This window comes from Lontra canadensis, unplaced genomic scaffold, assembly GCF_010015895.1.
Source record: "Lontra canadensis isolate GAN:19392208 unplaced genomic scaffold, GSC_riverotter_1.0 scaffold8, whole genome shotgun sequence".
Classification (NCBI taxonomy): domain Eukaryota; kingdom Metazoa; phylum Chordata; class Mammalia; order Carnivora; family Mustelidae; genus Lontra; species Lontra canadensis.
In genome coordinates, this window is record NW_022631002.1 from 16,743,499 (window position 1) to 16,770,825 (window position 27,327).

General features: G+C 40.5%; 1 protein-coding gene across 2 annotated transcripts in view; it reads right to left on the reverse strand.

Moving 5' to 3' along the window:
- TANGO6 (transport and golgi organization 6 homolog) overlaps positions 1–27,327 on the reverse strand; it is a 183,027-nt gene that overhangs the window by 79,771 nt on the left and 75,929 nt on the right. For both annotated transcript variants that reach the window (XM_032854085.1, XM_032854084.1), the window contains exon 14: positions 26,531–26,588. In XM_032854085.1, coding sequence (XP_032709976.1) covers positions 26,531–26,588 — 58 coding nt within the window. The remainder of the gene's footprint in view (positions 1–26,530; positions 26,589–27,327) is intronic.

Here is a 27,327-nt window from a genome sequence, read left to right on the forward strand (position 1 = left end):
TACTATTTTCTTTTTTTTAATATTTATTTATTTATTTGATGGGGCACCTGGGTGGCTCAGTGGGTTAAAGCCTCTGCCTTCAGCTCAGGTCATGATCCCAGGGTCCTGGGATCAAGCCCTGCATCGGACTCTCTGCTTGGCAGGGAACCTGCTTCCTCCTCTTTCTCTCTCTCTGCCTACTTGTGATCTCTGTCTGTCAAATAAATAAAATCTTTATTAAAAAAAAGATTTATTTATTTATTTGAGAGAGAGAGTAAGAGAGAGAGAAGAGGGGCAGAGGGAGAGAGAGAATCCTGAAGCAGACTCCCTGCTGAGCGCAGAGCCAGATGGACGCTGGCCCGGATCTCAGAACCCCGGGATCATGATCTGTGCTGATAACGAGAGTTGGATGTTTAACCAACTGAGCCACCCAGGCGCCCCTATTTTCTATGTTACAGGTTGTGATTCCATTGTACTATGACTCAGAGAAGCACAAAGGCAGTACACCTGGTGAGGGCTGCACCTGTCTGCCTCTTTTTTACCTTCCCCACCCCTATCTTTTCATTGCTTCCAAAAAGCCTGGAAAGTTCCTGCATGTGGTCCTAAGCCACATCTTCCTTTATGTGGCCTCCAATTTTATACAAGCAGAAGCTCTGCTCTTAATGAAGTTTCAGACTATGGCAGAACCTGAATTAGACAGTTACCCTGTTGGCACAATGTGACCGTGCACTTGTAGTTAGTTCCATTAATGCAAAATGATGGGGAAGTTCTTGGAGGTCCAAGGTGGGGTTAAAGATATTTTGCCATGGGGAGAATGTCTGTGGCTAACAGAAAGATAAATAAATTGTTTACTAAGGGAGAGAAAGGAAATAGCTTCCAAATCTTCCAAAAAGCGCAAAGCAAAAGTGAATCAGTAGTTGGTAACTGGCGTTCTGGCAGCCATCGTATCACTGACAACTGCAAGGCCTGGTGTATATCAGAGATCTATGGCAATCAGAACTACTTTTCATCAGAAGTTCCCAAGTCAGAAATCTGGCAGATTTGTTTGCTTTTCGGAATATAGCTGTGATTTTATAATGGAGATTGGTGGGAAAATGGGATTTGGTTTATAAAACTTTGATCTATATCTAGCTTTTCTGAAAAACATTTAATTCTAAGTCCCTCCTACTGTCATTTATGCCTATTTTCTCTCATTAATCTTTAGCAGAAAATAGTTATTTACTTCTCACAACATATCCTGCTATATACGTCAAAACCAAATGAGCTCTTGATTTCCTTTCTGTAGCAGACATACATTTTGGTTGCACACAGCATCTACTCTGTCTTCTGCTAGCAAAAGCTGGTGGTCCCTTGGGAACTATCTCTTTCCTATCCTTAGTCTCTGTGGTGTGAGCGGAGCTTTCTCCCCCTCCATGTGTAAACTCTTATCCCAGGCTGGCCAATTAGGACATTCCATCCCATGCCCACCCAATGAGGGGCTCAGGACTGAGCAATGAGACTCAATTCTGGAGCTCACATTGGAACTACTGGGAAAGAGAAGCTCTTTTTCCCCACTCCCCTGCTGAAATTATTAGCCTGGAGCTGCCTGTGACCACTATGGGGAGAAAACCCACCCACAAATAAAGTTGACACTGAAGAGGGTCAAGCCAAGAGAGGGAAGGAAAAAAGGAAGAGACCTGATGTCACGCTTTGAACCTCTGGTTCCAACTGTATTTCTACCCACTAAACTCTCTGCATACATGAATCAAAAAAATATCCTTTTATGTATATGCCAGTTTGATTTTTTTTTTCATCCAAAGGAATCCTTTTTACTCACTTACGTACTTTTCCTATAATGCCAAACTCTTCATTCCACTAGGGAGCTTTAAATTCTTCCGCTCCTGCATTAAAAGGTTGCCAATAGCAAAGCCCAGTTTCCTTGCTTCCCACAGTCCCGTGTTAGCGATTGTTTATCTTCTTGATGGCCCTCTCACTGTTTGAGTTTTACCTTCCAGGACACAGTTGATACCTAGGAGTTTATAAATCCCTAGAGGACAAGGGCAGCTCCCGCCTTACTCTTACACCAAAGCAGCAAAGAGAATCACATATGATGGTTAAGACTGTGTAACAAAGAGATGAAATTTTGTGCGGCTGTTTTTGCTTCTTATTTGAAAATGAATTTTGACAATGAGGAAGCAGGGCCATAACCTTCACATGACCCTTGGTCCCTCGCACTTGATAATTCCTCTGTAACTTAAAAGTGCGGTAATTTCTGGGTCAGCACAGGCTTCAAGGAAACATGACACATCAATCCCTTTGGCAAAAAGAACCAAATGACTGTGTGAGAAATCCCTGTTCCTGCTCTGATCACAGGAAAACGGTTACGTATTTCAAGATGTGGCATAACAGATAAGTTACACAGAAAGTAAAGGTGAACCTAAAATGGCCAAAGTTCATGAAAACATTCTGATCTGGATTTTCAGGCACAGCATAGGATATAGGCAAATTAACTCAAGTGAAAAAAATATTAATAAAAGCACGTTATGCATCAAAATAGAGATTGACTACTTTGTAAAACAACCATTTGTCTCCCCAAAAGACTTTCTTCGCAAAGCTGGAAATGTATTCTAATCCCAACAGTGTTGACTTCAAGATGATTCCTCAGCAAGGTGTTCAGTGATTCTGCAGACCTTCAGCAATAAAAGGAGCCTAGGTATAGTCTTACCTTACACAATGGTCTTGCATTGCAGGAAAGATAACTCTGCTAGTTTAAGTCTTTGCTGACTGGCCCTATCCCAAGAACCTGCTAAGCCAATCTCCATTTTAAAACTAACCTGCCTTATTCTCCTGGGCACGTAACAACCTACCTCCCAAAATACCCACATCAACCTGGAAAACCACCTACTCCCTCAAACTCCTCAGGTATTTCTGCTGACAAAACTGTAAGAAACACAAAACCCCACATATTGCGTGATTCCATTTACACGAAATGCCCAGAATAGGCAAATCAGAATAGACAGAAAGTAGATTTAGTGGTTACTTAGGGCTATAGGAAGTAGGAGGAAATAGGGAGTGACTGCTAATGGATGTGGAGTTTCTTTCTGGAGCAATAAAAACCTTCCAAAATTGATTGTGGTAATGGGTACATACTCTGTGAACATACTAAAACCACTGAATTGTACACTTTAAATGAGTGAATTGGATGGTATGTGAAATATATCCCAAAAAGTTATTATTAAAAAAATATAAAAGCTTTTTCATATCTATCCATTTGGGTTTTTAGAATAGAAGAAAAAAGGAGAAAATAATATAGCTCATCTTAAATATAAAGGGAAATCCAGTGTCACAAACAAAGTATCACCTTCCTTTTGTATTCAAATCTATTTTGGTTGCCCCTGTAGGATGAGGGTGGACAGACAGCAAAGGATTTTTTTATCTGAATGGGGAAAAAGGTCAAGTACTTCACATTTCACAAAACCTAACATGTTTAAGAAAATATATTATGCTAAAATTCTAAGTTCTATGTTAAACCAGAAACTCTAGGAATTTGTCCTAGCCATACTAGCACAAACAGAAAATTATTTACGTACAAAATCATCGCTGTAGTACTACTGGTAAAGAAAAGACTGGAAACAAATTAAATATTTATTAATAGAGGACTGATTAAGTTGTAGTCAGTCAAATAATGGGATAGAATGTATCCATAAAAAAATTAAAAAGCTTTTTAAGAACTGTTATGGAATACATTCTAAGAGCTACTATTAGGTAGACGCTAAGTGACAAACTATGTGTACAGAATTCAACTATTTCTGTACAAAAGGGAAAAACACACTCATAAAGTATTTCTGGAAGGATACACAAGAAACTCATGATATTGGTTGTTTCTGGGGAGGGAAATGGGGAAAGATATGAGAGAAGAAAATTTTTATTCTGTATCTTTTTGTACCTTTTGAACTTTGAACCACGTGATGTATTATCTATCAAATATAAATTCTAAAAATGTAAGTTGAAAAAAGTCTGTGATAAGGGACATGGTCTTTTAAAATAGACCAGCCTCTTTTAGAGCCAAGAATGTAAAAAGAATTTGCAATCAAGTGTTGTAGAATGACCACAAATGTTTCTATTTTCTTCCTCTTGAACTACGAAAGTAACAACTGAGGAGTAAAAAGGGTATAAACCCAAAGACAAGAATAAAGAGAACAGGACAGGTGTCAAAGGCTGAGTCTGTGTAAAGAGAACGAAGATGGAACAACATAATGACACATATTCAATATGGCTGTTAAATCATTTGGAAGAAGTGAGCAATAATTACATAGAAAACTAAACAAAAGGATAAGGAAGACTGAACTAGGCTCAGCAATGAGTAATACCCAAATAGTCAACAGTAAATACAGCCTAATGAGGTAGCCAAAAATCGATGCGGAAATGGCTGGAGGGGAAGGACATGGGTGTGCATGTGTGTGTAAATGTGTGAATGTGTTAAATCCTCATCCAACATATAGAAAATGAGTAGATAATGCCCAAAGTTTTTTAAATCAAGAGAAATATGGGATGCCTGGCTGGCTCAGAGGAGCTTGTGACTCTGGATCTCAGGGTTGTAGGTGCGAGCCCCGTGTTGGTGTAGAGATTACTTAAAAATAAAACCTTTAGGGGCGCCTGGGTGGCTCAGTGGGTTAAGCCGCTGCCTTTGGCTCAGGTCATGATCTCAGGGTCCTGGGATCGAGCCCCGCGTCGGGCTCTCTGCTCAGCGGGGAGCCTGCTTCCCTCTCTCTCTCTCTCTGCCTGCCTCTCTGCCTGCTTGTGATCTCTGTCAGATAAATAAATAAAATTTTTAAAAATAAAATAAAATAAAATCTTTAAAGGAAAAAAAAGAAATACGTGTGAACATTCTATTTATAAATGGGAAGGTAATCACTAGAAGAAACTAAAAAGGGGTGGGAAAGGAATGGTTATCTTTGGGGACTGGAACTGTGAGGGGAAAGAAGCAGGGCAGGAGATAAGCTTTTTGACTCATTACAAACTATGTTCAAAGTAATTAATGAAAGTAAGTTTATTTTAAAAACTAGAAAGAAGATAAAAAGCCTATTAACGTACAGAGGAAGCACAGTGAAAGAACACTGATGCGTAAGAGAAGAGGTCAGGCACAGGAGACTTTTCCTTTGATTACAAAAAAGTCATCACCAATCTGTACCTGTCCTCTCTTGCAGCTTGATGACACAAAGATACGAAAGGCTAAAACCTAAAGAGAAGGAAAATACCCTTCCTTAGCAGGGTACTTCAGTTGTTACACTTGAGACCTTTCATTATGATGAAAGCCAACAATAATTTCAGCTCCAAGAATCCAGGAAGTTGCACAAACTGGGGAAGTTGGTTATTAAATCAAGGAAGTGTGGGGAATTCAACTGGATGGCTGGTCTGTCTTTGTAATTACAGTAAATGGCAATGTCTAGATGCCAATTTGACGTTAAGCTTCTCTACAGCTCCAAAGCTGTGCTAAGTGTGGACAAGCCCCAACAAATTTATAAAGATTCAATATGAGTGAGTGTTATCCAGGCCTGAAGAAAAAACAGGGTTAGACTAATAAACTGTCACAGTTAACAGCTAAAGATCTGGGAGAGCCATACCTAGGGTTTATCTCTTTAAGTTAGGATGGAAATAATACATTCGAAGTGTGCCTGGGTGGCTTAGCCAGTTAATCATTCAGCTCAGGTCGTGATCTCAGGGCCTTGAGATCGAGCCCCATGTCAGGCTCAGCATGGAGTCTGCTTAAGACTCTCTCTCCCTCTACCCCCCCCCATGCTCTTGCTTGCTCTAATAAATCAATAAATCTAAATAATACAAATACTAAAATAATGCCAATGTGTTTTGCTTAAATTGTTCTCTATTTCCCGTTTTTGAGGGGAAATGTTAAAAGGAGTGCATCTCTATTTGCTCATAGTTAACTATACTTGCTGGAAACCAGGTGGATCACAAATTATTATTACAATAAACAAATACCTAATAGCAAAGACGGTAGTAACATTCCGAATATTTACTGTTTTCAACATGCCAGGCTGTTCTAAGCAATTTTAATGCATTCATCCATTTAAAGCTCCCAAGAGTCCTTTCAAGTAGGTATTATTATTATCCCTAATTTTATGAAAGGAGAAGCTAAGGAACAGACGGGTGAAAAATATGACCCACGATATTTGGCACATTGCAGAGCAGAAGTGCAAATCTGCACTCGGCTATGCTATGGGGCCCCCAGCAGCAGTGCCGGGGAGAAAGTAACTGCTGGAATAATACTAGCTTTGCAAATCCTAACCCCAAAGATAGCGGACCTTACATTTTCAAGTATATGAAACGGCCTTACTCCATAAAATATATTTTTTACTGAACTCCAAGGTCAGAGGAAAGAGAGGCACTCTGCACTCTGCATCCCATAAGAGAAAGCCAGAATTTTCTAGACTCTAGTGAGTCTAGTGGGGCTTCATAGGGACTGCTTCATTCCTACTCAGTATCTTTATTTAGCCTGTCACAAAGGGAGGTGAGTGATGTTAATGAAATTCACAAACGATTCTAACTCAAGATGCTGCCAACATTAGTGGTAACTGAGGAGCTGTACAAAAGGAAATTGAGAACTTGGATTTTCAGGAGTTCCAGTTTTTAACCAGTGATCCTCAAACACCTCCATTCTACTCGATACTGCAAGCCCCCTAGATCTCTTATTCTACCCTCCCCAAATGCGCAAAATCCAAAATATCCCTCAAAAGCTTAGAGTCCACCTTGTCAGAGCTGCCTCTATCAAACTCCCGTGGGCGATAGAGAGGAAGGGGTAAGGAAGAGAACGGAGGAAAACGGAGCCTCCAGAAGCTGCCACCATCAAGGGTTCTGTTCTGTGTGCAGAAACACGAACAAAGCTGCCTGAATACTGGCTGAAGGCAGAAGTGAGGAAGGAAGGACACGAAAACAGCAATTACCTCTGCTTTTGGGGTAATCACTGCCCTACGCATTCCAAGAAACCCACATTTCAGCTGTTCCGGGGTGAGAACTAAAGAAGCAGGATGTCATTCATTTAATTCTCTTTATGTAACTTTCCAAGAGTAAAAAAGGACATTAACATTCTCTTTATTTATTTATTTATTTTTAAGATTTTTATTTGAGAGAGAGAGAGCACAGGACAGAGCAAGAGAGTACAAGCAGGGTTGGGGGGAGGAGAGTGGCAGGCAGAGGCAAAAGGAGAAGCAGGCTCCCTGCTGAGCAGGGACACAGTGACACAGGTGGGACACCTCTCCCCCCCCCTCCCCCGGGCTTGGGACTCAATCCCAGGACCCGGGGATCATGACCTGAGCTGAAAGGCAGACGTTTAACCAACTGAGCCACCTGGGTGTCCAAACATTCTCTTTAGGATATCAAACATTTACCGGTAAAAAAGAAAAAAGGGCCTTCCAATTTCCCATAAAATAGTGAGTAGTTCTCTTTTAGCTGACTCTTGGTAAGAAAATAAAACTCTTTACATCTCCTAAAGACCCCAAGATGGGTGGTCCTGGTGGGAGGAGTACAAACTAAACTGCAGACTAATTTTTGCCAAAGTTTTCTACCGACATTTCACCCCAAGCACATGCGGAGAGAAGATGCAGCATCAGCAGAGCGGACTGATGCGTCAGGTTCTCCTTCATCTGAGGGAGCCAAAGCCTCCCCGGGGAGTTGTCACCTGGCCTGCAGCTCCAACAAGACAGGGCTGATCTTTCCAGTTCTCCAGTGTCTCAGGGCTAGGAGACTTGCTCTGCGCTTTGGGCACCAAGCAGTGACACAGGTGAGACACGAATGCTAATGAAATGGCTCCTTTTTTCCTGCGTTAAGCCTAGCACAAGCCCTGATGAGAGGATTAGGCGAGTCTCTGTGATAGGCACTCCAGGCTAGGACTTGCTTAGAAAGTGTCTGTTGTCAAGTCAGTAACCATGACGTGCAGGGCTTAAACTGTAGTTTCATATGGAAACCAGGCAGAGCTACTATAAATCTCACCCAATAGAGCCCCTTCTCCCCTGATAAAGGCACATACACACACAAACACTCCGCCTATAAACCTAGACCTGGGCCTTCTAGGAGTCCACACAGCCCTCAGGTTAAAATCCCTGTGCTAAGTAGGGCACCCATAAAGGGGAAAGGAGAAACCTTTAAAAAATTTGCTTGCACAATCAGAAGAACGTTTTTTATTCCCCTGGTGGCATAAATAATACATGGTCACACTGAAAGATTCAAATACTAGAGAAAAGCAAAAGAAGAAAATAAAATAAAAATCACCTTTGGGAGGTATGGTAGCATTGAGGACTTAAGGGGAGAGAATCTCTCTTTAAGATAATGAAGATGTTGTAAAATTAATTGCGGTGATAGATGCACAACTCTGTGAGTACACTAACAGCTATTGTATTTTACACTTAAAAAGGCATACTGTATGGTATACGAATCATATCCCAAGTAAGCAGTTTTGTTAAGTCACCTGAAATCAACACAAACATTTTCACGCCCTCTCATTCATACACCATTTCCTAAGTCACACACACACACACATACACACACATACACACACTCTCTCTCTCTCACAGTTTTTATTGTGGACAACTTCATTTTAACAGCTTTCTTTTTAAAGGGAGGATGGAGGGGCCCGTGGGTGGCTCAGTCAGTTAATCGTCTGCTTTCAGATCAGGTCATGATCCCAGGGTCCTGGGATCAAGTTGGAGTCCGCTTCTTCCTCTGCCTCAGCCTGTCTCCCTCCCATTTGTGCACTCTCTCTCTGAAATAAATAAATATTTTTTTAAGAAAGGGAGGATGGGGGAGTTTATCACCCCAGATGACATCACTTTTACACTAGGTAACTTGAGGTGGTTCAACAATAACACTGAACACTTCAATAGTAATATTATAAGTAATAGCAATAAGGATGATAGAAAAAGGATTTCTTTCAAATTTTACTTCAGTTAAAAACACAGAGATAGGGAGGCATCTGGCTGGCTAGGTCAGTGGAGGACAGACTCTTGATCTCATTGTCATGAGTTCAAGCCCCACATGGGTATAGAGATTACTCAAAAAAAAACCACAAAAAAACAAAAAAAACCTTTAAAAAAGGTGGGGAGGGGCACCTGGGTGGCTCAGTTGATTAAGCCACTGCTATCAGCTTAGGTCATGATCCCGGGGTCCTGTGATCGAGCCCCACGTTGGGCTCCTTGCTCAGCAGGGAGCCTGCTTCTCCTTCTCCCTCTACTTGCTACTCTGCCTGCTTGTGCTCTCTCTCTGCCAAATAAATAAATAAAATTTATTTAAAAGGTGTGGGGGGGAGAGGAGTAAAAAAACAAAAAAACCCCAAACCTAAATCAGTTATGTAAGAATATATAGAAGTACTCTGCAGCTATGGCATAAACCATGTTTGGAAAACATCTTTAAATAAAGGCAATGGAAAAAATTCTTTCATGCATTCACCTATTAATAGAGTATGTACTATGTGCCAGATACTAAGTGATACAAATATAATAGGACAGTGCCTGTCTAGAGAAAGAGACAAATTAGCCAATGATTATAAGACAGTGCGGTTGAGGGGCACCTGGGTGGCTCAGTCACTGTCTGTCTGTCCTTGGCTCAAGTCAGTCCTAGGATCCAGCCCTGCATCTTGCTCCCGGCTCAGCAGAGAGCCGGCTTCTCCCTCTGCCATATTCCCTACTCGTGCTCGCTCTCAATCTCAAAACAAAACAAAACAAAACAAAACAAAACAAAACAAAAAAGAAGTGTGGTAGATAGTGCGAGTTAGGAATAATGAGAGCTTAGGGAGGGAGGAGTCAAAAAAGGGTGTAGGGCAGGGTAGGGCTTGCTGGAGAACGAGCAGGAAAGCTGTGCAGCAGAAGGCACTAGGTCCTGCAACTCTGAGCTACATCTGGGCCCAAGAACTAACAGCGTAATTATTCAGTGTGGAAAAAGTTCCAGAGAAGTTTTAGTCAGAACTACACTAGGCACCCACCTCCTACTTATGTCTTAGCGTAGATTCCCCAAACAGAAATAACCGGCTCCAAAGGCATGCACATTTCAAAGCGACATTGAAAAAATGTCCCCATTAGTTTCCCCACCAAGAGCGACCACAGGTGCCTCGGTGAGCACTGGGTAGTCTCACTTAAAGACAAAATCGTGTTTTTTGAAATGTCACAAAAAGTTACATTTAATTATTATTTTAATCTACCTTTCTTTGCTTATTAGAAAAGTCAAATATTTTACCAAAATTATATTAGTTTTATTCCTCTAATGAATCGCCCATTTATTTTTATCCATTTATGTACTGGATATTTTCATCAATCTCTGTGGCTCTTTATGTAGTGAAGGCATTAACTGTTTGCTTGTCCCTTCTCTAAGAAACAGGTTTACTGAGATAGAATTCCCATGCCATAAAATTCACCATTTATTTATTTATTTTTAAGATTTCATTTATTTATTTGACAGACAGAGATCACAAGTAGGCAGAGAGGCAGGCAGAGAGAGGAGGCAGCAGGATCCCCGCTGAGTAGAGAGCCCGATGCGGGGCTCGATCCCAGGACCCTGGGATCATGACCTGAGCCAAAGGCAGAGGCTTTAACCCACTGAGCCACCCAGGTGACCCAAATTCACCATTTTAATGTGTGCAATTCAGTAGTCTTCACTATATTCATGTAGTTGTGCAACCAGCATCACTATTTAATTCCAGGACATCTGTATTACTGCGAAAAGAAACCTCCTACCCGTTAGCAGCCATTTTCTTTATCCACCCAGACTCACCAGCTCTAGGTGACCTCAAATCTACTTTCTGTCTTTAAAGAATGATGCTTGGCCTTTTTGTTGCCAATTTTTCTATATTATATTTTGCATTTTAATAAGGCTGTTTTTGACATAAATGAGTTTTAAACTTCTAAGAGATCAAATCCATTAATCTTTCCTTTTTGACTTGCCATCAGAGACTAAATATCGTCTCTCTGTGTTATACCCAGCCTAATTTTTTCCTTTCTACTTTCTGGTTCATTAATTCTCTCTTCAGGTGTGTCTGTTGTAAAACCCATCCGCCAAGTTTTTAATTTTACTTATTCTTTTTATTTTCAGACATTCTATTTTTTTTTTTTCCCAAATCTGCTATATCAGTTTTGGTTATTTCCTATCCCTGAAGATATTTTCAAGTTTGTCTTGCATTTCTTTTACTATCCTAAACCTGGTTACTTCATAATTCGTGTGTAACAATTCTAATACCTAAAATCTTCTGGGATCTGGGATGCCTAGGTGGCGCAGCTATTTAAGCATCTGCCTTCAGCTCAGGTTATGATTCTGGGGTCAACAAGCCCCAAGTCAGCTTCCCTGCTCAGTGGGAAGTCTGCTTCTCCCTCTGCCCTCTGCCAACCCCCACTTATTCTCTCTCTCTCATTCTCTCAAATAAAAGAAATTTTTAAATAAATAAAATAAAACCTTCTGAGATCTTGTTTCCTTGTGCTTGGACTATGTACTCATTATTGTTCATAATGAAATGTAAAATAATTATTATGAGGAGTGAATGGGGAGTTATTGCTTAATGGTTATAGACTTCTGTTTTGGGTGATGAAAACGTTTTGGAGGGGTGCCTGGGTGGCTCAATCAGTTAAGCGACCAACTCTTGGCTTCTGCTCAGGTCATGATCTTGGGGTGAGGGGTTCAAACCCTGTACTAGGCTCTGCACTCAGCAGGAAGTCTGTTTTGGATTTTCTCTCTCCTCTCCCTGCCCCTCCACCTGCTCATGCATGTGCATGCTGACTCTCTCTCTCTCTCGCTTTCCCTCAAATAAATGAATCTTTAAAAAATTTTGGAAACAGATAGTTATGACACAACATTGTGAGTATATATGGTTAAAAGAGCAAATTTCATGTTATATATGTTACCATGATAAAAATGTGTTACTAAAAAATTAAAAAATAAAAAGAAATTATTGGGGGGGGTTCTTTGGGGTCTAGGATGAAGGTACCTTCCTCCATAGGAGATACCCTTTTGTTTCTACAAGATATGCACATATATTACCACTACAGAAATTTTAAACTCTACGGCTTCTGGGCGACTCATTTGGTTAGGCATATGGCTCTTGATTTTGGCTGAGGTCAAGATCTCAGGGTCAGGAGATCAAGCCCTATGGTAGACTTCAATCTGGACATGGAGCCTGCTTAAGATTCTCTCTCCTTCTCCCTCTGCCTCTACACTGCCCAACTTCCACACACTCTTAAAAAAGAAGAAGAAGAAGAAGAAGAAGAAGAAGAAGAAGAAGAAGAAGAAGAGGAGGAAGAAGAAATTTTAAACTCTAATTCCCTGCTTGAAATTTCCTAGATTCTCAAAATGCAAATTTGCAGAAGATGTAGTCCATTCAGTGATTACATCTCAGGGCCAGGTTTTCTTTCCTTCCTGCTTCCTCTACTTAGTGTCAAGACAATGCCCTCTCCTCTGATCTACCTGAAGGTGTATTTTTTAAAATAGATTTTTATTTATTTATTTGACAGAGAAAGACACAGTGAGAGAGGGAACATAAGGAGGGGGAGTGGGAAAGGGAGAAGCAGACGTCCCCCTGAGCAGGGAGCCCAATGTGGGGCTCGATCCCAATCACGACCTGAGCCAAAGGCAGACACTTAACGGCTGACCCAACCAGGTGCCCCCGCAAAGGTGTATTTATTTGGGGTCTAAACTTAAAGTTGGAGGTCTTCTATTGCACTCCCCACTTCAAGTTGGGTTTGGGCCTTCATCTCTGCAACTTGCCCTTCAAAGCCTAGAAACTCACAGCTTAATTTCATCAAACGCCTTCAGGGAAAATGAAGGTTCTTATGATCAGCTTACCTTTCAGGATCCTGTCTTTTTCTTAAGATGTTGGTTTGGGCACATCTGTGCTATCTTGTTCGTTCTTTAATGCTTTTTAAATATTTTAAATGTTACCCTACATAATGATTGTTTTCAGCTGAGTTGTCTTGTCATTACCAGAAATGGAAGGCATAAATACATTTTCTTCTGGGTTTGGCCAACTTTGATTTTAAAATGTAATGTCTTAATTCACCTGACAAATACGGTACATGTTGAGGTTTCTTTGTTATTAGTAATGGCTAGCATATTGTATTTTCCATAAATTGTTATCCTATGAAAGCATCTTCACTCCTGAGGCCCCCCCCCTTAAACTGCTGTCTCACTGAGCTTAACGTGAATTGAAGTTATTTTCACCTTTTATAATTTTTGACCCACTGACCTAACTGATCCTCTCAGCAACCTAATAAGTGTTACATGTCTCGGCTCCTAATACATGCCGCTGAGAGATCAAACATGCTGTGCCACTAGAGAAGCACAGTTAAGAGAAGAGCAGGGTGGCTCTCTGAGCTGTCATTTTCCTTGTATGTCCTTGTTATGAACAGCATCTGGACAGACACATCCAGATGAAATTTTCCTACAAATTTAACCATTTGATTGCTGAATTGCAAGGCAAGAAACAATGAACATGCTCAATTTTATCTGATTAGAATTCTCAGAATTAATAATTTTGCAAACTGAATCTCTTTATAAACTAAATATAGAAAAGTTATTATTATGGTCTGGTTTCTAAGCAACCATTTCATTAAGAAAAGCTCCACTTGGGAAAAACATCTGTTTGTCAGTAAGGTTTCTGCTGTCATCATACGATTTCATAGTGAAAAAGCCATGGTCACCCTGTGCCTCAGTAATCCCCAGTTGTGAAAAGGTCAACAGGGGGTACTACAACAGGGGGAGCCATCTGTTTCAATCTCTGCTAGTCCTGGAACCTCATTACCATGAAACAAGTCAATTTTTCTCAACAGCCACATAATTTAAAAAACATTATCTTCTGATTATAAAAGCAATAAATTTTCATACCATAAAATGTGAAAAATACAAGAAAAAAAAGCATGAAGAAGAAAATAAAAATCACTTAAGTTTTTGACACCATATTAGATTTCATTTCAAAAATGGATTCTCTTGCTAAAAAGAACTATTTGAAAACCACTGGCCACAATTAACTCCATATGGGTTTTACCTTTTTCATCTGCAATGAGGATGTTTTTCATAATGGTTAAGGGCTGTGTGTTGAAACAGAGCTTGGAGATAGACATTTGTTGTTGCTTTAAAAGCAACAGAACTGGGGCACCTGGGTGGCTCAGTTGGTTAAGCGGCTGCCTTCGGCTCGGGTCATGATCCCAGAGCCCTAGGATCAAGTCCCGCATTGGGTCCCCAACTCCATGGGGAGTCTACTTCTACCTCTGACCTCCCCTCTCATGCTCTCTCTCTCCAATAAATAAAATATTTTAAAAAAATGAATAAAAGCAACAGAACCTTGTTTTCACATGAAATCTTTAGAGGAGACTCAATGAAATAGAAAAGAAAGCAGAGTCTTCTGGTTAGAGTGGGGTTGACTGGGGGCCCGAGCCCACCCAGCCTACCCCCTTCTTCACTGATCTTAGGGTCCTATACAACATAGGCACTCATGCGGGCCTTACTGCCTGCAGGATTGTCCCTGCCACAGTACTGTGCCTTTGCTGTTCCCTCCGTCTGGGGCACTCTTCCCTCCCTTCTTTACTAGGTTCATTTGTAATCACCCACCAGACCTCAGCTTATAGGTCACTTTTTTCTTCCCCTCTCTGTCAGGTGAAATGTCCCTAACACAGGCTTTCATACCATGCTGAACTTTTTCTCCACAGCACCCATCAAAGCCACATTTCACCTCTGTTCATGTATGAGTGGATTACTACCTGCCTCCCACCATCTCCTCTCCTCCCCACCATCAAATGTAAATTCCATGAAGGTAGAGAATGACTTTCTCAGCAATGACTGAGCACAGAACCCTCACATACAGTACGTGCTCATAAATATGAATGAATGAATAAACATCTTAAACCATTAAGAAAAAAAGTCCATGGCCAAAGATATTTCACCATTCTTTTTGCCCCTATCTAAAGTCAGGTTACCAATAATGGAAAACAAAAGTTGGACATCAAGTGCAAACCTGCTTTCAAAAACAGACTTCCCCTAAGAAAGAAAACTTTAGCAATCATGCCCTGGCAGGTGGACATGAGGAATGACCTAATTAGGTCTTTGGTAGCTCAGTGCCTGTGATCCATTCCCTGAGGCTCAATTCATTCCCAACCTTCCAGCTTCCTCAGGGACAGCAGAGACACCACTAGGTCAGGAAAACCAAGTACAAAGGTCTAACGTAAGACTCTAAAGATGAGTTGCCAAAACCATATGGACATCATTTACATGCACTTTTCCTAAGTACACTGCCCAAGATCTCGACGTGACCAAAGAAGGAGAAACTGATGCTTCAATCAGTTAAAAACGCTAAACTTATGACTCAGCAACAAAATGAACTATGTCAGGGTTAATAAAAAATATAATTGGGCTTATTAAGTGTGTGAACAGTTTCAAGGATCATCTTAATCACATCTGGTGAGATTACAAACTTTAATTTGTATCTGAAATAAAGGGGCACACAGGTTGCGTGCTGTCTGGTTTGAGAGAGAGGAGCAAGGCCAGGGCACCCCTCTAGCCACTACCTCAGAGCGGTCCCGGTAAAACAGATGGTAAAACTCTTTTCTTCTAAGAGTCAAGTAAATCATACTTAAACATAAGTCTAAGGAGGAACTTGCTATTTTACTTGTGAGTTCTCTCACTACTCATCTTCCTTAACTTGCCTTCAAATTCCAACCTTCCTAAAGACAGGGTGGCTCCAGGGCAGAGTTTAAATAGCTGTTCTGTAAAGAAAGTACTTACACCTTCTTAATAGCTTGTGAAGTTGACATCGAAACAACTGACTATCCCACGGTATCTCACAACTACCTTCTGGTACTGACTCCTGCCTTTGTGACTACTGGCTTGCATGAATCAGAGGTAAATGAGCCCTGGAAACCAAGAAGTTAAGAAGTATTTACACGTGGGGCGCCTGGGTGGCTCAGTGGGTTAAAGCCTCTGCCTTTGGCTCAGGTCATGATCCCAGGGTCCTGGGATCGAGCCCCGCATGGGGCTCTCTGCTCGCAGGGAGCCAGCTTCCCCCTCTCTCTCTGCCTGCTTCTTTGCCTCCTTGTGATCTCTGTCAAATAAATAAATAAAATCTTGGGGAAAAAAAAAAAAAAAGAAGTATTTACACACTTAGCTGAAAATGTCAAGATCTACTGGTTCCAGGGCTTCATTTATTGTCTGTGAGACCAAACGCCATGATGATGTGAGAAAGGTGAGAAAACGGAATGGAGAGAGAAGGGAAGTCCAGAGGAGGTAGAGAACTGGGCTCTGGAGTTGACTCCAGTCTCCATCCCTCAGTGGTTGGCCTTTTATTGGTAACAGCTTGGAACTTTGGTTTCTCTGAAAAATGGGGAGATGGAAGACATGGACTCACGGTGCTGTGGTGAGGAGCAAATGAGACAATGTAAGCTACATCTGATACGTACTGGTGCTCAATAAATCATGAGTGAAAACAAAAACAAAGGAAGCACAAGTAATAGCCATCAACAGGCATGATACTCTCAAATCCAGGAAGCCCAGCACCAAGACATTACTGATGGGGTGCAACAACAGCAGGCCTTTCAAGGCTCCCTAGAGCCCACAGAGCAGCTCGGATGCCTTGCCTTGGCATTCCAACAGCTTCAGCCTTCCCGTCCGATCCCACTCTTCCTCTTCATGCTCACTTTGCTTCACTAACAACATGAACTGCTTACCTTCCTCTGTTCTTGCCCTGCTCCTGCACAGCCTCCTCCTGCCTCTGCTTTTCTTTCAGTCTTGACTCCCTCACCCTAGCTCCGCTCATCTAAATCCTGTCCATTCGTCCTTCAGAGTCCTAGGGGCTCCATGAAAACTGCGGTTCCGAATTTTTAAAGTTTATTATTGTGTTTTTAAAAGTGCAGAATTCATGGCTTTTTTTGATGTATTCACAAGGTTGTGCAACGATCACCACTATCTAATTCCAAAACATTTTCATCACTCATTTCTGTTATCAGTCACTCCGACCACACCCCTTTCCTCCCATCCTCTGGCAACCACTGACTGATCTACTTTCTATCTCTATGGCTTTGCCTATTCCCAACATTTCATATAAAGGGAATCATTCAATATGTGGCCTTTTGTGTCTGGCTTCTTTCACTTACCATGTTTTCAAAGTTCATCCATTTTATAGCATGAATCAGTACTTTATTCCTTTTTATTGCCAAATAATATTTCATTGTGTAAGATACACCACATTTTAGTTATCCATTCATCAGGTGGTGAATATTTAGGCTGTCTTTACTGTTTGGCGATTATGAATACGGCTGCTATGAGCAGCCATATATAAGCTTTTGTATGGATGTATGTTTTCATTTCTCTTGGGTATGTATCTAGAAGTGGAATTGGTGGGTCATATGGTAACTATGTTTGACTTTTTGAGAGCTGCCAACTGCTTTCCAGAGCAGCTGCACTATTTTACAGTTTCCATCAGCAGAGTATGAGGGTTCCGATTTCTCCATAGCCTCATCATTTATATCATTTTAAAGTAAGTTATTTTTAAATGTCATTTATTGGAATCAGAAAGGCAACAAATATCAAAAGCTCTATACAGAAATCTCTGTTTACCTGACTCACAATCTCTGTGGATACAGTGCTGAAACAATCACGATCATCAGCAGGAAGAGAGGCAGGCAGTATGAGTCAAACACTCACATTCCACTAATGCAAGATGAATTTCAAAGATACACATAAAGGTTGCTTAAAAAATAATACTGTACACATTGCCAAATGAGTAAAACCACACACACACACACACACGCACGCACCCTGAGCAAACATGAGATCAGCATATTATTAAGTTACAGAAAGGGCTGATTTATAGTAAAACCATTTCCTATAGGGAGGCCTAGTTCTCCTGTACCTAAGACCACCTAGGAACTCAGCCCTTGTACCAAAGAACAAGAACAATGTGTGCACTGGGACTGATTATTCTTTCTTGCTGCAAGAGCATCAACTTCAGAGGCAGAGAGATTTAAGAATCACATTCTGATGCTGACCCTTAGTATCAATGTTACTTTGGGCAAGTTTTTAACTGCTTTGAGTCTCAGTTCCCTCATCTGTAAAATAGGGCTAATACGGAACTTGCAAGGTTGTTGGGACTGGCACTTAACAAGTGGCGATGTCTATAATATTTACTGCCATGTCTCTTACATGACAATTACCCAGGGCAATCTTGGGGAATGAAAATAATTAATCTCCAAGTACTCAATTCAATCTTTTACTTACAGGTAGAAGTACTAAACTGCTAAATATTTTTTCTTTTTTTTTTTTTAAGATTTTATTTATTTATTGGACAGAGAGAGATCACAAGTAGGCAGAGAGGAAGGCAGAGAGAGAGAGGAGGAAGCAGGCTCCCCACCAAGGAAAGAGCCCGATGCGGGGCTCGATCCCAGGACCCTGGGATCGTGACCTGTGCTGAAGGCAGAGGCTTTAACACTCTGAGCCAACCAGGCGCTCCAATATTTTTCTTTTTTAAACATTTTATTTATTCACTTGACAGAGAGAGAGAGAGAGAGAGGAAGAGACTGCACAAGCACTTGACAGATATTTGAAAAATGAGGCTAATGTAAAACTCAAGTGTTCTGGGTTTTGAAATGCAACCTGTAACTAGAGGGAGAGAGAAGGTGATATATATATACATATATATGTATGTATGTGTGTGTGTGTGTATATATATATACATATATATATACATATATATACATATATATATATTTCACCAGGGCTGCAGTAAGAGGGAACAGTGGACTGAGACTCCCTATGGAATGGATCTCTACCATCCTTCTGACTTTTGCAACTGTAGCAAAGTCAATTATTCATCTATAGAAGGATTACCATATCTGCTTTTATTATATTTCAGGATTGTTGACAGAGTCAAAGCTTTCTAGATAATTCAGCATTATTCAATTTTAATAAATATTACTGATAATCATAATCATAATATCTGTTTTTAATCTTAAAAGCACAAAAATAGAGTCAATTTCTACCATTATTTCAGAAGTTCTAAAGAACCAAGTGTACTGGAGAGAAAAAAAGATTTGGAAGCCATGAACAAGGGTTCAAGTTGCTTGGTATGTCCTCTTAGAAAAAAGACTTCCGGGGCGTCTGGGAGGCTCCATTGGTAAAGCGTCTGCCTTTGGTGCAAGTCATGATCCCAGGGGCCTGGGCTTACTCAGCAGGAAGCCTGCTTCTCCCTCTCCCTCTGCCTGCTGCTTCCCCTGCTTGTGCTCTCTCTCTGTCAAATAAATAAATAAAATCTTAAAAGAAAAAAGATTTCGGCTATCTAAATCTCAGAATGTTTAGCTATAAAGTGGGAATCTCTTCACACTTTCAAATTAACTCACAGAGGATCATGGACCTAAAAGTAACTGTGAAAACTATAAAACTCATGGAAAAAAATCACGTAAGTAAATCTTCATTAGCTTGGGTTATGCAGTGATTTCTTAGAAATGACAGCAAAAGTGCAAGCAATAAAGAGAAAAACTGGTAAGCTCGACTTTATCAAAAGTAGAAAGTTTAAAAAAAAAAAAAGTAAAAAGTTTGGTGTTTCAAATGCACCATTAGTAAGAGAAAAGACAGCCCGTGGATATTTTCTGCCATTCATATACTGAATAAAGAACCTGTTTCCAGAATATATAAAGAACTCTTACAATTCAATAAAAAGACAAAATATATAAATCAAAAATGAGCAAAGAATCTAAATAGACATTTTTCCAAAGAAGATAAAGACATGGGCAAAAAGCTCACAAAAAGATGCTCAGCATCATCAGTCATTAGGGAAAAGCAAGTCAGAATCACACCTTACTGGGTGAGCTACCACTGCTCACCCAGTAAGACAGCTGTAATAAAAAAGACAAGAGTAGGGGCACCTGGGTGGCTCAGTGGGTTAAAGCCTCTGCCTTCGGCTTGGGTCGTCATCTCAGGGTCCTGGGATTGAGCCCCGCGTCGGGCTCTCTGCTCAGCGGGGAGCCTGCTTCCCTTCCTCTCTCTCTGCCTGCCTTTCTGCCTACTTCTAATCTCTATCAAATAAATAAATAAATAAATAAAATCTTTAAAAAAAAAAAAAGACAAGAGTAAGTATTGGTGAGGATGTAGAAACGCTGGAACCCTCCTATATTGCTGATGGGAAAGTAAAATGGGGCCGCCACTTTGGAAAACAGTTTGGCAGTTCCTCAAAAGGTTGAACAAAGAGTTATGATATGACCCAGCAATTCTAATCCTAGGCATAAACCCATGAGAAATGAAAACATATGTATAAGTCTTTGTACATAAATGTTCAAAACAGCGTTATTCATAATAGCATAAAAGCAAAAACAACCCAAATATGACATCAACTTATGAATGGACAGACAAAATGTGGCTAATCTATATGGTGGGACATTATTCAGCCATAAAAAGGACTAAGTACCAATCCATGCTTAACATGGACGAACTCCAAAAACATGCTAAGAGAGAGGAGGCAGACACAAGACCATACACTGACTGTATGACTCTTTACATGTAACATCTCAAATAGGCAAACGCATTGAGACAAAAAGTAGTTTAGTGGTTTCCAGGGGCTGAGGGTAGTAGGAATGGAAACTAATACTGGATATGAAGGTTCTTTTTGAGATGATGAAAGAGTTCTAAAATTAGATAGTAGTGATAACTGCACAACTCTTTATTTTATTTTATTTTTTTAAAGATTTTATTTATTTGACAGACAGAGATCACAAGTAGGCAGAGAGGCAGGCAGAGAGAGAGGAGGAAGCAGGCTCCCTGCAGAGCAGAGAGCCCGACGCGGGGCTCCATCCCAGGACTCTGGGATCATGAGCCGAAGGAAGAGGCTTTAACCCAGAGCCACCCAGGTGCCCCGCACAGCTCTTTAAATACACTAAAAACATTGAACATTTTAAATTAGGGAATTTAGGTATAAATTGTATTTCAAATAAAAAGTTTAAAAAACAGGGACAATTTTCTACCTAGAACCACTTCAAGAATTTACAGAGACAGCATCTATGAGAGACATTTACTAAATGCTCATTTGTTAATTAAGTGGTACAAAAACCAGGTCAGGACATAAAAGTAATCTTCCCATTTCAAGGACATAAATGGAGATGATAAACTTCACAAGACTGCATTCCAAATTTCAATGCCAGATCCAATTAGATGGTCCTTCAAGGGATAGAATTATTTTCAGCTAATGGTTTCCCAACTTACTTTATTTGAGGTAGAAATCTGAGAATGAGATAGGGAGTTCAGCTTCTGACAAGTTAAGACTTGCAATCCTGCTCAGTTTGAAACTCTGTAAAAACAATTTCACCTTGTATCCACCTTCCTCCCCTTTCCGGGCCTTTTGCCTTCCCCTCCCCTTGGCTTTTTTGCCAGAAATGAAAATTCTTCTCTGGCAAGAAAGGGTAGAAGAGTTAGTGAGATCTGTTAGGGCATGTCAAGTCGTCGAGGTTGTCCTCACTACACACACGGGTATACTTTCACCTCCCATGCTTGGCTCAGAGCCTAGGGTTTTGGGTTTTGGTTTTGGTTTTTTTTGTTTGTTTTTTTTAACTTTTTCAATGACTTTGGTATTTTCTCCAAAGATCCTTCTGACACTGACAGGGATCACTTGGATCCCTGAAATGCATCAGTCTCTGGTATTGCTTTCAAAATGTCCTTTAAATAATTTAAAACGGCTGAGAGGATACATGAGCAGATCTACAGTATGATAAATAACCTGACTACAATATCTTACTAAAAGAATATCACTTATTTGTCATATTCATTATTGAACATCTATTTCAAAACTGAAATGTGAAAAATACCTCAACTATCTAATATACACTATGCGACTCTCAAGGACATATTTTAACTCCTATTTTGGAAAGGAGAACTCCTACTTTTATCTTATGTACTTCCCTGTCAATTAAATTTTTTAGAACAATGAAAATGCATTAATTTGTGCAACAATAATAATGGTTTAACAAAGAATGAAAAAAAGAATAACCTAAAAAGGAGAGACACTTAATGGCCATAGTCTAAGATTAGGTCTGCTATTTATGAACTCTGGCTTGAAACTCAAACTCCGGAATTTGGTACATAATTCTCTACCTAAAGAACTAGCTACTGAGTACCCACCTCGGAGCAGCTGCTGTGAGAACCAAATCAACCATCACTTTCTCAGTAGGACTAAAAGGAGATGCAGACCATCTTTCATAAAACTAAAATTTAACTCCTAGGGAATTTAGTTCTCAGATTGTTGTGATGCACAGATAATACACACACCAGAAATTCTTACATCAGGTATCAATAAGTATCTGTTGAGTGAATGAATTTATTTATTCCCCTCTGCTCTGCTGGTAGACTGCAAAGTTGGTGAGAAATGATAAAAGAAATCCAACTTATCAACAAATTAAGCAAAAGATACATTGTAATTTTTACATGGAGACACTTAGCCTAAAAAAAGAAACTTTAAACACAATTATGCGCATCACACACACACCCTCCCCCACAACTAATTGCTACTCAAACTACAGCCCAATATCCCTTGTACTGCAGAACATTTCCAAGTAGCCTGGTCTTGTCTGACTGGAAGTCCAAAATGGCCTGGTTCCTGGCATGCTTTATGCCTGGGCGAATGACATTGGCAATGCAGGTGGGAAAATTCAGCTCTTTCCTTTCTTAATGGGAAATTCACCTAAGGCCTTGGCCTTTAAGTGCATGTTACAAACACCAAAACATCAATTAATTCAAACTTGTCCATTGTGGGGAGCTGAGAACAGAAATTACACCTCTACCTCCCATGTTCTTCATCGCCAAATTAGCTACTAACTGATTAGCACACCTATTAAAATTACTAAAAACAAACATAAAACCAACAGTTGTGATTTTTATAGCAGACCCTAGAGGCTAATGAGCTCAATGAGTTAATCAGCTAAGAAGCTTACTCTAAACACCAATGTTGCCTCATGAGAACCATATACCTCCTCTTCTCCAAAAACGCTGTCCTTAAAAAAAAAGTAATAAGAAATACCTTCTTATCATAACAGTATGACAGTTTCTTGAGAAGAGTACGAGGTAAGTTATTTTCTGACTTCTTCATTATAGGCATTTGAGGTTCTTGCCTCATTGATTTATCTTGCTTCCATAAGTACCATTCATTGTCCTGTGACTTCCTGAGCCCCAAAAGTTTAATTTATCTCAATTCCAAGCCTCTTTGCCCATTCACCCGTAGGTAGTTACTTTCTCTCTTAAAACCCTCTACTCTTTTGGATTCTGCTCTCACCTACTTCTCCTTTTACTGGGAGGTCATTTTGTCACCTCTGAGGAATCTTCTTTTTGCTTCTTAACCTCGGCAGGACAACTCATTGTTTAAGTGTTTTGTATACAGTAGGTGCACAACAAACGTTTGCTGAATAAAGAATGAATTCCAAGGCTCTGGACTTTATCACCATATGCTATCCCTTCTGCACTCTCTCTTAAGCTTTAACTACCAAACGTGTACAGAGCATACCCAAATTACACCAAGGACTAAGTAGCCAATTAAGATCTAAGCATGTCTCAGGCTCACAGAGGACCTTGCCTTTTGCAGACAAATAGAACACATCAGTATGAAGGACTGCATAACTGGCTTCGCTTCTTCACCTCTCCCTGAGTTCGTGCCCTTTGCTCTATGTCCTGGCAGTTTGTCCCATTAAGGGAAACATCCCTGCCTTATGACTTTTTCTAGGTCACATTGACTTAGGTTAGCCAAGAGAATGAGGCAGAAGTGATAGGATGCTCATTCCAGTCTTGGGCCTGAAGAAGCCTCTTGAGTTTATTTTATCTCTTCCACTTCTGCCATCACCACAAGACACCCTGGCAGGGCCGCTGGGCTGGGGATGACAAGGCAGAGGTGCGGCAGATGCGGGCCCACAGAGAGCTGCAAGGAGGAGCACAGCCGTCCGCTCAAACCCAGCCTACATCAGGGGAAATCCCTGAACCCCCATCTACAGATGCCTGAGTGATAACACACGATGGGTGTTTAAATTACTGAGTGTTGGAGCGGTTCGTTACATAGCAATAACTACCTGACAGAGTCTGCCTACTCAAACTTCAGATCTGAGAAGTTACTGTATCACCACATTACCTAGCAGTCTAACAGCAGAAGCAGTAGTGATATGATGATGATGCCAACACTACATTCATAACAGCAAACCTTATTTGAATACTTATTATGTGCTAAGCTCTTTCTTTTTTTAAATTTTTATTTATTTTTTTAAATTTCTTTTCAGTGTTCCAGAATTCATTGTTTATGCACCACATAAACAATGCTCCATGCAGATTTTATTTCTGCAAACAGTGCTCCATGCAGATTTTATTTCTGCATGGGAAAGAGAGAGAGACAGTGTGTGTGTGCGAGCAGGGAGAAGGGCAGAGGGAGGGGGAGAGAGAACCTCAAGCAGACTCCATGCTGAGCGTGGAGACTGATGCCATGCTCCATCTCATGACCCTGAGATCACAACCTGAGCTGACATCAAGAGTCGGACACTTGACCGACTGAGCTCCTACGTGCCCCTGTGCTAGGTACTTTCAAGTTACTAACTCATTTAATCTTAATATTAACCTCCCTTTATAGACTTTTTACGATAGAACGGTTTTAGATTTACAGAATTACTAAGAAGATAGTACAGAGAGTTCTCATATATTCCACACCCAGTTGTCCCTATTATTAACTTTTGCATTAGCGTGGTCCCTTTGTCACAATTAATGAACTAAGAGTGACATTTTATTATCAGCTAAAGCCCATCATTTACTCAGATTCTCTCTGTTTTTCCTGAATGCCCTTTTTCTGTTCCAGGATCCTATCTACCACATTACATTTAATCATCATAGCTTCTTAAGCTCTGACAGTTTTATCCCTCCCCACCTTTATTAAATTTTAATTTTTCTGGTAATAGTTTATTGAGATATAACTCACATATCGTAATATTTGCCAATTTAAAGTATACAATTCAATGGTTCCTACAATACTGACAGAGTTGTGCAATAATCATCACTGTCAATTTTAGAATGTTTTCATCACCCCAAAAATCAATCCTTACCCTTCAGCTATTACCTCCCAATGCTCTCCCCTTTCCCACCAGCCCTAGGCAACTACTTATTTAGTTTCTGTCTCTATAACTTTCCTTATTCTGGAAAAAAAAAAATTCCCTATTTTGCATGTTTCTTATAAAGGAATGGTATAATATGTGGTCTTCTGTGACTGGCTTCTTGCACTTACGATGTTTTTCAAGGTTCATCCCTTCCATAACATGCTTCAGTATTTCCTTTTTGTAAGGACTGAATAACATCCCACTGTATGGATAAAGTACAGTTTGTTTCCCCATTCATCAGTTGATGGGTATCTGTGTTGTTTCCACCTTTTGGCTCATTCATGCTCTCTCTCTCTCTCTCTCTCAAAATAAATAAATAAAATCTTCGAAAAAAGATTTGGAATCCACAAATTAATGGAGATGGGGAGAACAAAGAATCACAAAAGAGAAATAAAATTATTGCAAAAAAATTTTGATGAAAAAAATACTATATATTATGAGATTCTTTTATGAGCCTTTATTTTATTGTTATTATTATTATTATTATTATTATTTAAGATTTTACTTACTTGGGGCACCTGGGTGGCTCAGTGGGTTAAAGCCTCTGCCTTCAGCTCAGGTTATGATCCCAGGGTCCTGGGATCGAGCCCCGCATTGGGCTCTCTGCTCAGCAGGGAGCCTGCTTCCTCCTCTCTCTCTCTGCCTGCCTCTCTGCCTACTTGTGATCTCTGTCTGTCAAATAAATAAATAAAATATTAAAAAAAAAAAAGATTTTACTTACTCATTTGACAGAAAGAGCAAAAGCAAGGGGAGCAGCAGGCAGTGGGACAGGGAGAAGCATGCTCCTGCTGAGCAGGGAGCCCAATGTGGGGCTCTATCCTAGGACTCAGGATCATGACCTGAGCCGAAGGCAGATGCTTGACCAACTGAGCCAACCAGGTGCCCCCACTATGAGATTCTTTTAGTTTAAAGAGAAAGCAAGGGTACATTCTAGCAGTAGTCAAGTACATAAAAGGTTAAGGTAATGAGACTTCATGTGTGAGCCTTTTTTTACCTCCTTGAGTGGGAAGAAATGTACTTTAATCTAAAGAATAATGAATGGGGCGCCTGGGTGGCTCAGTGGGTTGAGCCTCTGCCTTTGGCTCAAGTCATGATCTCAGGGTCCTGGGGTCGAACCCTGCAACAGGTTCTCTGCTCGGCGGGGAGCCTGTTCCCCGCCCCCCGCCGCCTGCCTCTCTGCCTATTTGTAATCTCTGTCTGTCAAATAAATAAAATCTTAAAAAAAAAAAGAATAATGAAGACCTCCTCATCATTATCACTGAAATTCTATGAGAACCCTTAGGGAACCATCCAGGAATATTATTATTATGACTTGAATAGCTAGGAGGCAGGAAGATGGCAAAATGACCTTGCGGTTCCACAACTTTAGAGATTTTGTGCAAACATACATGCTATAGTATTTGGTCCACAGACTCAAAGTCCTTTAACCAGGACTAACTTACCCTGAATAGCAGACAGATATACAAAGGTGTCCTCATGCTCCAAGTTCTCCAAGAATATCTGGAACCACAAAAGAGAGTAGTGATATGATTCACAAAGAGCAAGCAAGATATGAGAGGCCCTTAGAGCATCCTCAAAAGAATAAATGCTTTTCTTCTTGTTTGTCTTAGCTAGACATTGGTCTGACTTCACAATCTTGCAGGAAAACAGCATATATGGTTGAAGTCCCATTTTTATAATAGCTAAAGAAGGGTGGCAAGTTTGGGGGAGATACTTCCTGAAGTGGCTAAGTATATACCAGATGTAGGCATGGAAACCAAAATCTGGAAGAAAAATCCTCAACATCTTCTCCACTACTGCCCATGGTAGACAACATTCTCATCTGTGTTACGATACACTACAAGTCATGACACACAAGATGCCATGTTTGGAGTTAGGTCCAATTGATGGCATATTTGCTATAATTTGATCCTTTTCTCTTGCACTCAGAAAGTGTATGGGTGGGGCGCCTGGGTGGCTCAGTGGGTTAAGCCGCTGCCTTCGGCTCAGGTCATGATCTCAGGGTCCTGGGATCGAGTCCCGCATCGGGCTCTCTGGTCAGCAGGGGGCCTGCTTCTCTCTCTCTCTCTCTCTCTCTCTCTCTCTCTCTCTCTCTCTGCCTGCCTCTCTGTCTACTTGTGATCTCTCTCTGTCAAATAAATAAATAAAATCTTTAAAAAAAAAAAAAAGAAAGTGTATGGGAATACAAGTGATAGAGATGTTATTGGAATAAGAATGTGATCTAATTTATTTTTTTAAA